This window comes from Phocoena sinus, chromosome 6, assembly GCF_008692025.1.
Source record: "Phocoena sinus isolate mPhoSin1 chromosome 6, mPhoSin1.pri, whole genome shotgun sequence".
Classification (NCBI taxonomy): Eukaryota; Metazoa; Chordata; class Mammalia; order Artiodactyla; family Phocoenidae; genus Phocoena; species Phocoena sinus.
The window spans coordinates 8334269-8348568 of NC_045768.1; the positions used below are offsets into that span (position 1 = coordinate 8334269).

The 14300-nt window shown below is 43.3% G+C and overlaps 1 protein-coding gene across 1 annotated transcript in view; it reads right to left on the reverse strand.

Annotated features, from left to right (window-relative positions):
• Nucleotides 1–14300, reverse strand: part of GARNL3 (GTPase activating Rap/RanGAP domain like 3) — an 82736-nt gene that overhangs the window by 52366 nt on the left and 16070 nt on the right. The window contains exons 4-6 of the mRNA XM_032634992.1: nucleotides 6716–6780; nucleotides 4010–4073; nucleotides 2183–2209 (exon numbers count right to left, since the gene is read on the reverse strand). Coding sequence (XP_032490883.1) covers nucleotides 2183–2209; nucleotides 4010–4069 — 87 coding nt within the window. The 5' untranslated portion in view covers nucleotides 4070–4073; nucleotides 6716–6780. The remainder of the gene's footprint in view (nucleotides 1–2182; nucleotides 2210–4009; nucleotides 4074–6715; nucleotides 6781–14300) is intronic.

A 14300-nucleotide genomic window follows, 5' to 3' on the forward strand; every position in this document is an offset into this window, starting at 1 on the left:
TTTTCCATTGATAAATTTCTGTACTGTTTGTCACAACGGGCAGGTGCATGCACTCTTGGGCGCTCAATAAATATTTGTGAATTAGCGAGTACAGTCATTTTGAGACATAAAAACTATATATAGTATAATCCTAATTTTATATAAAATATAACAAACATATATCAAAATGTGATACTATACCAATACTAGTTTCCTCTGTGATTGTAGGTGATATTTTCTTTATGCCTTTTGTGCATTTCTGTATTCTTCAAATGTTTGTCAGAAATGTGTATGACTTTTATTTTTTGCCTTTTACAAACTACACGTGGAGTTCATGGATTCTTTAGCAAAAAGCATGATTCATACATGGTGAATATGTAGATTAAAATGTAGATGTCTTCTTCTGCCCACTCTCTGCCTCATCCCACCTTACACTTCCATGAACCTGCCCAAAGCAACTCCTGCCAACAGTCGGCGGTGAAACCTCTCAGCTTCCTTCCTTGCACTTACATCACCATGTTCAGGAATCAGCTGAGATGTCGTTACCTCAGAGAAACCCTCCCTGTTTGGTTAACGTATAAAACCTACCCCTGACCCCACATCACCTACCTTGTTTACTTTCCCCACAGCTATTGGGGCTGTCAACAGTACCGTGTTTATGTTTGCTTATTTACTTGCTTAGTTGGTCTTAGCTCACCAAATTGTAAACTCCATGAAGAAGGGACTTTGTCTTGTTTAGCAATCCCCAATGCCTCAAGTAGTACACGGTTCACCCACAGTCAGAGTTCAGTAAACATTTGTTGAATCAATGAATGGAGGAGAGGAGTGAATGAATGAATACACATAGAAATCTGTGTTTATAAAAACAACTGGGATTATACTGTAAGTATTGCCCTGTGAATTACTTTTTCCTCAGTAAATACTATGTCGTGGAAATGTTTCCATGCCAGTAATGAGGTCTACCTCATTCTTTTTAATGGCATCATAGTATTTCATAATTCATTCAATCAATACATAATTCACTTATTCAACCAACAAATATTTACTTTGTGTCCTCTATCTGCACAGTTCTAGGCTCTGAAGATACAGCAGTGAACAAAATTGAATAAGTCCCTGCTCTCACGGTGCTTACATTCTAATGGGGGCAACAGATAAAAACTGAATAAATGAAATCCATGTGTTAAGAAGATAAGCAAAGCAGTAAGAAGGGCAGTGGGTGAGAGGCAGGGTGTGCTATCTTAAACGGGTGACCAGGGAAGGCCTTGCTGAACAGAGATGCTAATCAAGTGAGGGTGTGGCCCATGAGACACCTGGGAGGAGCATCCCTGCGGTGGGAAGAGCAGGCTTCCTGAGGAGGTGGAAGAAGAAGGAAGTCAGTGTGGTTAGTGCAGAGCAGAGGATGGAGAGGTGGCACCAGCCATATCACGCAGGCCCTCGTAGGGAGGACCTGGCCTGGCATGTTTGGATACTCTGTGAAAACTAGAAGAGAGGGCAAGAGAGGAAGCAGGGAGAAGAGCTGGAGAGCTGCAGAGTCCAGGCAGGAGACGGTGGGGCTGGTGTCGAGGGGTTCGAGCGGTGGTGGTGGAGGCATTGAGACGTGTCCATGGAATGTGCTGATGGATTAGATGGGGCGTGTGACAGAAGGAGAGGTGTCAAGGATGTTCCCAAGTTTGGCCTGAGCAACTGGACGAATGATACTGCCATTTACCGAGAGGCACAGTGTACACACACTCCACTGATTTACTCAACTGTCTATTGATGATATTTCGGATATTTCTCTATGTTAGTTATGGACTTGGAAAACCCAACATATTTTTTTTTAAAGTGGGACAACAGGTAATGGAAACATGCAAATAATATGGCATTCTGTAAGTCGAGTGTGCTAATAAAGTACACTAGCTTTAACTGAATGAAAACAAAAACCTAATTCCTTACCCTGATCATGAGGTTAACATTCGAATATTTCCAAGCAGATTTAAGCAACTTGATTGTTTTTCTATCTTTACGGCTAGCTGCATAGAAAATTCTGAAATACACCCGAGAAAACATGTCAGTGGAGTCTTTCAGTGATAAGAGATTCTCGCTGTGCAAATCCACAGAGAGGTGTGCCTGGGATAAAGGGCTGTGTTCCTGGTGAAGGGGAAGCTCATTTACAAATATGGAGGCGGAGCGGCACGACCAGGCATCTCGCGAGACTACTTACCTCTTGTTCTTCAAGAACCAGCAAGTCCTGTCAAATGAAGTTTGAAAAGTTATGTCCATGCTGAATGGTGGTCATTTTATGTTGACTTTCTGTGAAAGCCAAGCTTCAGTCTACTGACATTGACACCACTTTTCTGCCCTTCGAAGTGCTTAAAATATTCCAGTTTAGCTCTACAGATTTTTATACAATACCTGGTCATTTAGGAAAGGCATATTATACCACAACTATCGGGAAACAAAGATGATGCATAGCAGTGGGAAGAAACACACAGATACCTAGGTTTCTGTAACCACTTCAAGCTAGCTTATCACATGCCGCTTCTGGGAAGATTTCGCCCGAGAAAAATGTTACACAGAAGGGCAGCAGAAACAGACAAATAATATTTTAAAACAGCATCAGCCACCTTCCCACTTTTGGTGGAAAGATGCCTTCTTTAGAGTGCAGGTGGTTTATTTTCTGTCTACCTTTTGGATCCAGTGTTTTGTAAGAACTCTTTTCCCTACACCGGAAGCCTGTTGCTCGAGCCTTCCTAAGGGAAATCTACAGACACCTGATGACAGCAGGGGAACTCCTGCTGGTAAGTTACAGACACACACACAGACACACACACACCCACAGAGGATGGAGGGAAAGCTCATGAATGGAAGGGAGAGTGTGAAAGTGTCTTTTGTTTGGTGAAAGACAGGCATAGAGTTATGATATAAATAGGCAGAAGGTTGCTGTGTCTCGTTCTCTTGTCCTGTCTCATTTTGTGGGAGAGAGAAAGCAGATAAGGATGGCCAGGCAGGGGTGACCTCTCTGGGCAGAGGGATCTGCTCAGCAGCAAGACGCAGAAGGAAGCATCCAAAAGCCTCGTGGGTTTTGGCGCCAGTGTCTGGGGGTCCAGGCTCCAAGGAGGAAGGGATTGAGTAGGATAACTGGTACAAATTAAGTAATAAGGGCACACTGGTACTGAATTTATAATTCTAATTTGTCTTTAAGGTGGCTATAAGGAACTACTATTAAGCACATTATGGCTTAAAGTTGCTTAAAGTTTAACCTAACACATCCATTTTTGCCTCAGTTCCTTCTGGGGTTGAGTCAGGGTACAAATACTATTTTAAAAATTAAATTAGAACAAAAGACATGGGAATTCACAATTCTATACATTTCTGGTAAGCTAAGTTGAGAGCCAGGAACTTATTATAAAAGCTGACTGTATCGTGAAGGTATGTACACAAAGATCGCTCACGCTTCCATCCGTCCTTCTCATACTGCCTGAATTATTTCCCTGAAAAGCAGATTTAAGCATGACGCTGCTTTGCTTAAAGATTCTACTGGCTCCCCGCTGTCTCCTGGATAGAGTCCAACCTGCCTCTCCAGCCTCTTCCTGCGTCACCCCACCTGGCATGCCAACTCCTCGAAGCTCAGCTCTAACACACAACTGTCACACCATTAGTGATGGCTGGGTTTATACGTTTCAAGGGGATGATTTCAAAGCGAAATTGGTTGCAACTGCAAGACAAAAGTTTGGCTGACATTTTTCTGATGGACTGTTACCTAGTTTATGACTCTAAATTTTTTTTCTCCCAAGGCCGACTGCTTTCCCTTAACAGTAAGTCCTAGGACGGCTTTCGGGACATCTTCTATCCTCTGAATTTCTGAAAATGACAGACTCCCAGCCTCTATCTTAGACTGACTGCATCAGAATGTCGGGTGGGAGGTTCTCCATGATGAGAACCACTGGTGATTCTGGTTGGGATCCTAGGCTAAGAATCACTGATGATTTGTCAGTTCTAACACTGTGGTCAAATTTATACAATTATGAAGCACAAAATTCTCTGTTACCTTTTGTATCTCAGGATGAAAAATTTCCCTGGGGCCTTTCTCGAATTTGTCCAGATTCATGGCACTGAAATAGAATGGACAGAGTGAGCCGCAGTGTGGTGGAAACTTAAATAATGTGGAGCCAGTCTCAGGTCTTCAGGAAAGCTGAGTATTATCTCCTAGAAAATCATAGCTGGATTCCCTGAAGGGCCACAGGAGGTACAAACCAACAAGGAGTGATCAATGAAGGAACATATGCGAGTAACCAACCGCAGTGACTGTACCCTGAGCACACTCACAGAGTAAGAGAGGGAGGGGGGAATTGAGAGCATCTGTTTCAGGCAACCTTGACTAATCTCCATGATTCTTACTTTTATTTACTAAAAAAGTGATTCACTGACATTTACATAGCGATTAATGATGAAATGTAACTAAGATGACCTGACGTGTCTTTCTTCCTTTGGCAATTCCTCTCCCATTTGGGGCAAAAGGCTGTCCTTAGCAGGATTGTTCTTTTATGTTTTGCTTTGGACAAGCAACGTGAATTTCCTTGAGCTAAGTTCCTCTAGAGGTAAAACAAGGAAATTGGACTAGACGTTGGCTAAGGCCCCTTTCAGCAAGAATCCTCATATTTGTAAATGAAAGGTAAAAATAATAGCTAATATTTACAGAGTATTTACTATATGCCAGGCATCCTGCTAAATGCTTTACATGGATTATCTCATTTAATCTCTATGAGGCAAGTACTATTTTATCCCCATTTTAAGGATGAGTAAATTGAGGCTCAGAAGTTAAAGAAATAGTCCAGGATAACAACGCTGTGAAGTAGTGGAGCCATGATGTGAACTCAGGCTTATCTGACTCCATAGTCTTTATATTTTAATTTCCTTTTCAGTTTCCAAGTTCATGATTGTAACAAACAGAGATAAAATATTTTCTTCTGGGCTTCCCTGGTGGCGCAGTGGTTGAGAATCCACCTGCCGATGCAGGGGACACGGGTTCGTGCCCCAGTCCGGGAAGATCCCACATGCCACGGAGCAGCTGGGCCTGTGAGCCATGGCCGCTGAGCCTACGCGTCCAGAGCCTGTGCTCCGCAACAAGAGAGGCCACAACAGTGAGAGGCCCGCATACCACCAAAAAAAAAAAAAAAAAAAAAAAATATATATATATATATATGTGTTTTTTTTTTTTTCTTCTATTGGCAGCAACTGTAGACGTTTTAATCTTCGCATCTTTAAAAATACTCTCTTGCTGCAGCTTGCTCTGGCTATAAGTGGAGGACTGAAAAGTGAAGGCCTACTCAGACAATTAAATGAAATTACAACTCAGTGAAATCCCTGGTCTTTAAATATACAGAAGAAAGGAGCTGGAGAAACTTCATTTTAGAAGAAGAAGAAGAAAAAAGGATTCACAGAAATTTAAGCCCATATAATTCAAACTATTGCTCTCAAAGCAAGTTAAGATTTAGAAGCAGCAAGATACTTCTGCGCTCAAGAAAATGGTTAACCTCTGCACTGATGCCCTCTTAGTTTGGGCTTCAGACTGGCCAGGAGAAAGATCATGGGGCCTGGGGAGAAGGTCTGCAATCTGAAGATGAAGTCAAGCTTGAACGTGAGATATGAAATGTTTTACTTCTTAATCCTTGGACCCTGAATTTCATCAGCCAATTGCAATCCCTAACTGACAGTCAAGTTTGTCACTCTAACAGACATTCTGGCAAGTACGAGTCGTGGGTGGGAACATCAAAAACACCACCTCCTGCCACCACCTAGTTGCAGATAAATAAAGACTAAATCACCAGGCCACCAGGATAAGGTCTCAGACTCACACAGGATGGCATTAGTGATTGACAGCCCAAGCCCTGGCATCACACGAACCCAGGTTTAATTCCCAGCTCTGTGGTTTACCAGCTGTGAGATCTTTGTCAAATCTCAACTCTCTGAGGCTCCGATTCCTCCTATGCGGAGTGGTGGTAGTAATATATCCACTTTATGGAGCTGATTTAAAGATTCCCCAAGAGAATGCTTGTCAAGCATTTAGCACAGCACCTAACAAACAGAAGCTACTGTTACTATGATGTAGCATCTTAGCTGGTGACAGAGCAACAGGCCGACCGACCTGCGTGGTGGCATTCCCGAGGGGAGGCTGTCACCCGACATGGGGGAGAGATGAGAGGGAGGTGGAAAGATGGGAGCACGAGAGGCAGCTGAGCACCGAGCAGCGACCGGTTCCTTCCATTCATTTAACTTTCTGTTGGTGAAGAATAAGCACGTTCTTCTCAGAGAAGCATTTGCTGACATCTGAGTTCTATTTCAAACCAAAAAAATGAAAGGAAAAAATTTCTTGATTTTCTTTACGAAACCAAAATATTTGCATGCGTGCCGGAAAAAAGAAGCAGGTGACGCATGCAGAACACAAATGCTTGAGAGCAAAGCTCGGAACCAGCCGGACCTGGACTTGCGCCTCAGTCCTACTATACACAAGCAGTGTGATCTTGGCTTTGTCCTTCCAGGCCTCTATTTCCTCATCCATAAAATGGGGACAATAACACTATCTGTCCTATAGGGCTGCTGTGAAGATTCAGTGAGGTAATGCATGTCAAGAGCTTAGCAAAATGTTGAGTATAACGCCAAGGTCCAAGGAAATAGCAAGCTGATGTCAGAATGATCACAGGAAAAAACCCATTTGTGGGTGCCAGGTGTTGGGTTTCTGCTCATTCGTACTCACCTTAAGATGGACTTCACAGAGAGCGTTTTTGTGGGGCTGTAGGGAAGGCATATTTTCTGGGTACCCTGGAAAGTCAAAACAGCAAACCAGTGAGAAGTCTGGCAATTTCCAGCTCTGAGAGAGTCTTACCTGGTCATTTAAAAGAAACCCATATCCAGCCTTTCTCATTTTTCTTCATATATATAAATACATTTTATGTTAGAAAAACTCTTACTGAGGTTCGACAGCATCTTCCACCATTCCCCCCACCTGGCATTTACGCTTTTCTTTTTTTTTTTTCCCATTGGGTCTTCGTTGCTGTGCATGGGCTTTTCTCTAGTTGCGGTGAGCGGGGGCTACTCTTCGTTGCTGTGTGCAGACTTCTCATTGCGGTGGCTTCTCTTGTTATGGAGCACAGGTTCTAGGTGCGCGGGCTTCAGTAGTTGTGGCATGCAGGCTCAGTAGTTGTGGCACACGGGCTTAGTTACTCCTTGGCATGTGGGATCTTCCTGGACCAGGGATCGAACCCGTGTCCCCTGCATTGGCAGGCGGACTCTTAACCACTGCGCCACCAGGGAAGTCCCGGCATTTACGCTTTAAGCATTACTCTTCAGCATCTGGACTGCTGGGTCCACGCTGTCTCAGGTGCTGTGATGAGCAGATGAGCCGTCTGAACCGGAGGAGAAGGGGGTTTGGTCTCTGAGCCAAGAATTGGATCAGCCTCAAAGATCAGAAGAAGAAAACTGTCTCCACACATTCAACGGGACCCAAATGTGATTCCTCCAGGTCAAAGAGTTTTTAGACTAGAAATCACCCGATTCTTTCAGAGAAGTTTTCATAATGTGTACTTTTATATTTGTCTGTGTTTACTTATTTAAAGTCTGTTTCTTCCTCTCTGCATGAGTACCCCTTGTGACCAACTCATAGGAAGCACTCAATCAATACTGGCTGAACGAAAGGTAATGAAGGAAGGATTGCCTGATGGCTCAGTCCCACGTCTGAGCACCCAGGAGAGATGAGGGCTAGTCTCTTTTACAATCTCCAAGAAAGAGACGATACAGATTTATAATTCACAAAGCATTTATACTACATACTTATTTAGCAAAAGAGATTATGATACAGTCCACATATAAAATTCCCTTTCTAACTATGACTAATAATAACATCGGCAGCACAAACAGCTAGAGAAGGGAAAGGACATTCCTTGTAGGAATCAGGCAAGTTTGTTCGTGTTTTCGGGACACATCTGCAAACTCATGTGTCCGAGCCCTGACCAATGGCACGGAGTGGAGTTCCCCAAACTTTTCAAGCCCATGATCTCTTTTGGCAAACTAAACTTTCACACCCAGGGCCCTGGAGAACTGGGTATTCTCACCCCTACTCCAGGCTGGGGATGAGTATGTCTTCCCAGTTATGTGTCAGAAGTTGCACTAGGTAGAGCCCTTCTTTTGGATTCTCTACTAGCCAAGGAAATTAGGTTGAGCTTTTTCTTTTTCTTCTTTTTTGTAGTTTGCATTAAGTAGATTTAAAAAAATTTCTACATATAAACATTATGATAGGAATATGCATTTTCAAATTCCACATGACCCACCCACTGAAACCTGAGTTAGTCCTGTGGCCTTGCTTTTTCACCAGCCCCAGCTTACCTCATACTGTGGTCACCTGTGTGGGATGCCAACCCATCTAGAACAGGGTCTTGAATCTGACCTTCTTGCTTGTCTACCTTTTCTTCTCACCAAACACACCAAAGGCAGCTTTTAAGAGAAGACCGGGGCAGCTTTGGGGGGAATGTATGGAATGGGCGAGGGAGGATCAGCCCTGCCTGGGTGCTGGTATCATCGTCACAAGCTGCTGAAATGGATGTGAAACCCAGGGCTCTTGGGATTGTGGATCTGTATTTTTCTTCACTATAAAGGGGTAAAGCTCTTCCTCCCTGTCATTTTTTTTTTTGTGGCTTTCCAGGGTTGCTGTTCTAGAAAAAACACCTTCCAGTTCTCTGTTTTCAGTGGAACCAAAAAATGCACAGGGAGTCAAGTACACGTGCATATCAGGCAACACGAGGTGAGCAGAGCAGGGCACAGAAGTGCATGTCCACATTACCCCATTTAGCGCGCGCGCGTGTGTGTGTGTGTGTGTGTGTGTGTGTATGTGTTTACGGACAGATGTCGAGGACACTGCAGTGATTATCACTGGGTAGTTAGATTTTTTTTTTTTTTGATCCTCTTCTTTTTCACTTGCTGTATTGTCTGGATGGAATTTTTACAAGTGTGAGTCATTTTTTCTCTTTGGGTTTAGAAGGAACACAGCCAGAGATGTGCAAGACAGTTTCTAGCAGGGTTTATACGTTTAGCTGTGTTTCTGTTTAATGAGAGAATGTGAGCTCACGGGAGGAGGGAGGGAGCGCTGAGTCACCTGCATTGTTGGATTCCCCACAGCCTCCAGCGCTGGCTTTGGGCCAACAGGGCCTCAATGACTGACCCTGATGCCGATGTTCTGCTTTGATGTGTTCATCTCCTCACTGCCCTTCAGTGGGCAGCAAACACCTACCCAGCCCTGCACATAATTTAGGGCCAAGAGAAGAGGCTCTGGATTTGGGCATTGGCACTTCTCAAAAGAAGGGGATTAATGCTCCTTCTGCCCACCTCATGCTGCCTCCACGGTGGTCCTGGGTCTCAATCCCACCTCCCTGACTTCTCTCACCATCCAAGAGTCATCCCCAGAAGGCTCCTGTTTCTCTTGTATTTCCTGTTCCTTCTGTCTGGAACGTCCCCCCACCCCTCCCCCTACTCTCTATGTGGCTGGTTCCCCTTCATCCTGTGGGTCTCTTTAAATGTCACCTCCTCAGGAAGTGTTCCCTGGACGATCTCACTTTGGCAGGCCTCCGTATCGTTCATTCTCTGTCTTTGTTTCCTTCAGAGTGCTCATCACAATTTATAACGTAATACAGACAATATCTTTGGAAATTAAAATAAGTAAAACTTCCCCTTGCCTTTGCCTCACTCTTCCTGCCCCAGTACCTGGCAACTGTCCCAGGTGAGGAGGTGAAGTGACTGTTTTCTGAAGGAAGAAGATAGGACTGAGGAAATCTCTTCCGGAGGGAGGTAGCAGAAGTGTGACACGGACCCTTGCCTCGGTGGAAGGAAAGAAGAGGAAGACAGGGAAGCTGCGGGGTTAGGTGCTGGGGCCCTTGACGCCTCCGTTCCGAGGGCAGGCCTTGATAGGGGTAGGGGTGGGGAAGCACGTCAAGGTAAGACCTGGAGGCAGCTGGACTAGAGGCTCACTTCCCAGGCATGGCCTTCCAGAGGAGTCCTGAAGTCCAGGTAGAGCCTGTCTGAACACAGTGAGGGGCAGTAACTCGGTAGCTTCCAGCATGGATGGCCAGCAAGATTAGAGACCTGAGCCTAAGGCGACGCTCCCGCCTCCTCCTGTCTGACCCAGGGCTGAGAGAGTGCAGCACTTCCGAGAGGCTCGGCAACCAGCAGAGACCTGGGATCAGGTGAGAGCGTTCACATGTGCAGTGACTTCACTACACGGAGCAAACGGCTGGGACACGGACTTCAGGGACAGGTGCTCTTCAGTGACCCCCCCAAAAGCCGGAGGAGACCAGTTACACCTCAGTGGTTGCTTCTCCACAGCAGAAACCAGAAAGAACCCAGAGGGCCCCGTGTGGATCCCAGGTCCTCCTCTCCCACCAACATGAGGCCTCAGAGACACTCTCTTCACATACCCAAACATTTACTTCAGGAGAAACAGGGCTAGGGAACTGAAATCGGAAAGGCTGATTATTTGTCCAAAAGAGACAGAGTCATCCGAAGAGAATATTTAAGCCAGAAGGGACTAGAATACTGTAATAGGCAAACATAAGAAAAATAAGTAAAAAAAAAATGGAGGGGGCCAGAAAATAGCCTTCCTGGTGCAGAAGGTAAGAGGCTTTGGACGAAGGCACCAGCCCTTCTCAGTAGGTGACTAAGGAGAAGAGATGATCATGCACTTGGGGAAAACTGGCACCCGTCCTCCAGCGTTATCTTCTAAAACTGACGCTTAAACTTACTTCAAGGACAGCCATGCTGATGGCAAGACTGACCCCAACTGCAGTGGCATGGGGAGAGGGGTAAGGCCAAAACTTGTCTGCAGGAAATAATTCACGAGTAAGACCTAACTATTTTAGATCATATCTTTACCTTAAACCTGCTTAAAGAAAGAAAAATTTCTGAAATATAACACAGAAGTTTATATAAATAGAGGTAGCAGAGCACACTGGTTAAGTTGGACTTCGATTCATTAATTATTAATCATTTCATGAATTCATTCAACAGATATTTATCGAGCTCCTTCTATGTCCCAGGCACTGGGCTTGCTGGTGGGGATACTGAGGACAAAGCAGTTATGTCCCCTCCTTTCATGGAGCTCACAGGAAAGGGAGAGTGAAAGCATGAGTCAAAGAAGTACATATAGAATTAGTTATGTACAGTGGTGACAGCTCAGCATGCAGTCCTGGATTCTGCCTGGTCTGCCACCTCCCTCAGTCATGTCATTTAAGTTCCCTAAACTATAATAACACCTACGCATTTGGAGGACTTACCTGGCATACAGTAAGTGCTCAATAAATGTTAGATTTTATTGTTATTACTAGTACTAGCTTTAATCATCACAAAAAGTTCCTAGCCACAGTTTATTCTGTAGTGGTTCCTGGAAATTCTTTCTGGGCTTTTTGAAGTCGCTACTTTATTGCTATATAGGTATGCATGCATGCAAATGTGTGTGTATAAAAAATTACTGTTCCTTATGGGGATATATGTATATGTATAGCTGATTCACTTTGTTATAAAGCAGAAACTAACATACCATTATAAAGTAATTATACTCCAATAAAGATGTTTAAAAAGTTAAAAAAAAATTTTTTAATTATTGTTCTTTTAAGTTTCTGCTAATTTCTTTTCCAAAAAGAGCTACATAGCAATTTTTTTTTTTTTTTTTACTGTACGCAAGCCTCTCACTGCTGTGGCCTCTCCCGTTGCGGAGCACAGGCTCCGGATGCGCAGGCTCAGCAGTCACGGCCCACGGGCCCAGCTGCTCCACGGCATGTGGGATCTTCCCGGACCGGGGCACAAACCCGCGTCCCCTGCATCGGCAGGCGGACTCTCAACCACTTCGCCACCAGGGAAGCCCTACGCGGAGCAGCAGGGCCCGTGGGCCATGGCCTCTGAGTCTGCACATCCGGAGCCTGTGCTCCTCAACAGGAGAGGCTACAGCAATGAGAGGCCTGTGTGCCGCAAAAAAAAAAACCAAAAGAAAAACAGCATACAGAGAGGGCAGACAGCAGAAGCAAGAAGAACTACAATCCTGCAGGCTGTGGAACAAAAACCACATTCACAGAAAGATAGACAAGATGAAAAGGCAGAGGGCTATGTGCCAGATGAAGGAACAAGATAAAACCCCAGAAAAACAACTAAATGAAGTGGAGATAGGCAACCTTCCAGAAAAAGAATTCAGAATAATGATAGTGAAGATGATCCAGGACCTTGGAAAAAGAATGGAGGCAAAGGTCGAGAAGATGCAAGAAATGTTTAACAAAGACCTAGCAGAAGTAAAGAACAAACAAACAGAGATGAACAATACAATAACTGAAATGAAAACTACACTAGAAGGAATCAGTAGCAGAATAACTGAGGCAGAAGAAAGGATAAGTGACCTGGAAGACAGAATGGTGGAATTCACTGCTGCGGAACAGAATAAAGAAAAAAGAATGAAAATAAACGAAGACAGCCTAAGAGACCTCTGGGACAACATTAAATGGAACAACATTCACATTATAGGGGTCCCAGAAGGAGAAGAGAGAGAGAAAGGACCCGAGAAAATATTTGAAGAGATTATAGTCAAAAACTTCCCTAACATGGGAAAGGAAATAGCCACCCAAGTCCAGGAAGTGCAGCAAATCCCATACAGGATAAACCCAAGGAGAAACATGCCAAGACACAAAGTAATCAAACTGACAAAAATTAAAGACAAAGAAAAATTATTGAAAGCAGCAAGGGAAAAACGACAAATAACATACAAGGGAACTCCTATAAGGTTAACAGCTGATTTCTCAGCAGAAACTCTACAAGCCAGAAGGGAGTGGCATGATATACTTAAAGTGATGAAAGGGAAGAACCTACAACCAAGATTACTCTACCCAGCAAGGATCTCATTCAGATTCGATGGAGAAATCAAAAGCTTTACAGACAAGCAAAAGCTAAGAGAATTCAGCACCGCAAAACCAGCTTTACAACAAATGCTAAAGGAACTTATCTAAGTGGGAAACACAAGAGAAGAAAAGGACCTACAAAAACAAACCCAAAACAATTAAGAAAATGGTCACAGGGACATACATATCAATAACTACCTTAAACGTGAATGGATTAAATGCTCCAACCAAAAGACACAGGCTTGCTGAATGGATACAAAAACAAGACCCATATATATACTGTCTACAAGAGACCCAGTTCAGACCTAGGGACATGTATGTAACTGAAAGGACTGAAAGTGAGGGGATGGAAAAAGATATCCCATGCAAATGGAAATCAAATGAAAGCTGGAGTAGCCATACTCATATCAGATAAAATAGACTTTAAAATAAAGAATGTCACAAGAGACAAGGAAGACACTACATAATGATCAAGGGATCAATCCAAGAAGAAGATATAACAATTATAAATATATATGCACCCAACATAGGAGCACCTCAATACATAAGGCAACTGCTAACAGCTATAAAAGAGGAAATCGACAGTAACACAATAATAGTGGGGGACTTTAACACCTCACTTACACCAATGGACAGATCATCCAAAATGGAAATAAATAAGGAAACAGAAGCTTTAAATGACACAATAGACCAGGTAGATTTAATTGATATTTATAGGACATTCCATCCAAAAACAGCAGATTACACTTTCTTCTCAAGTGCGCACAGAACATTCTCCAGGATAGATCACATCTTGGGTCACAAATCAAGCCTCAGTAAATTTAAGAAAATTGAAATTATATCAAGCATCTTTTCTGACCACAACACTATAAGATTAGAAATGAATTACAGGGAAAAAAACTGTAAAAAACACAGACACATGGAGGCTAAACAATACGTTACTAAGTAACCAAGAAATCACTGAAGAAATCAAAGAGGAAATCAAAAAATACCTGGAGACAAATGACAATGAAAACACGACGATCCAAAACCTATGGGATGTAGCAAAAGCAGTTCTTAGAGGGAAGTTTATAGCTATACAAGCCTACCTCAAGAAACAAGAAAACTCTCAAATAAACAATTTAACCTTACACCTAAAGGAATTAGAGAAAGAAGAACAAAACCCAAAGTTAGCAGAAGGAAAGAAATCAAAGAAACAGAGCAGAAATAAATGAAATAGAAACAAAGAAAACAAAGCAAAGATCAATAAAATTAAAAGCTGGTTCTTTGAGAAGATAAACAAAACTGATAAACCATTAGCCAGACTCATCAAGAAAAAGAGGGAGAAGACTCACTCAGATCAATAAAATTAGAAATGAAAAAGGGGAAGTTACAACAGACATCGCAGAAATACAAAGCATCCTAAGAGACTACTACAAG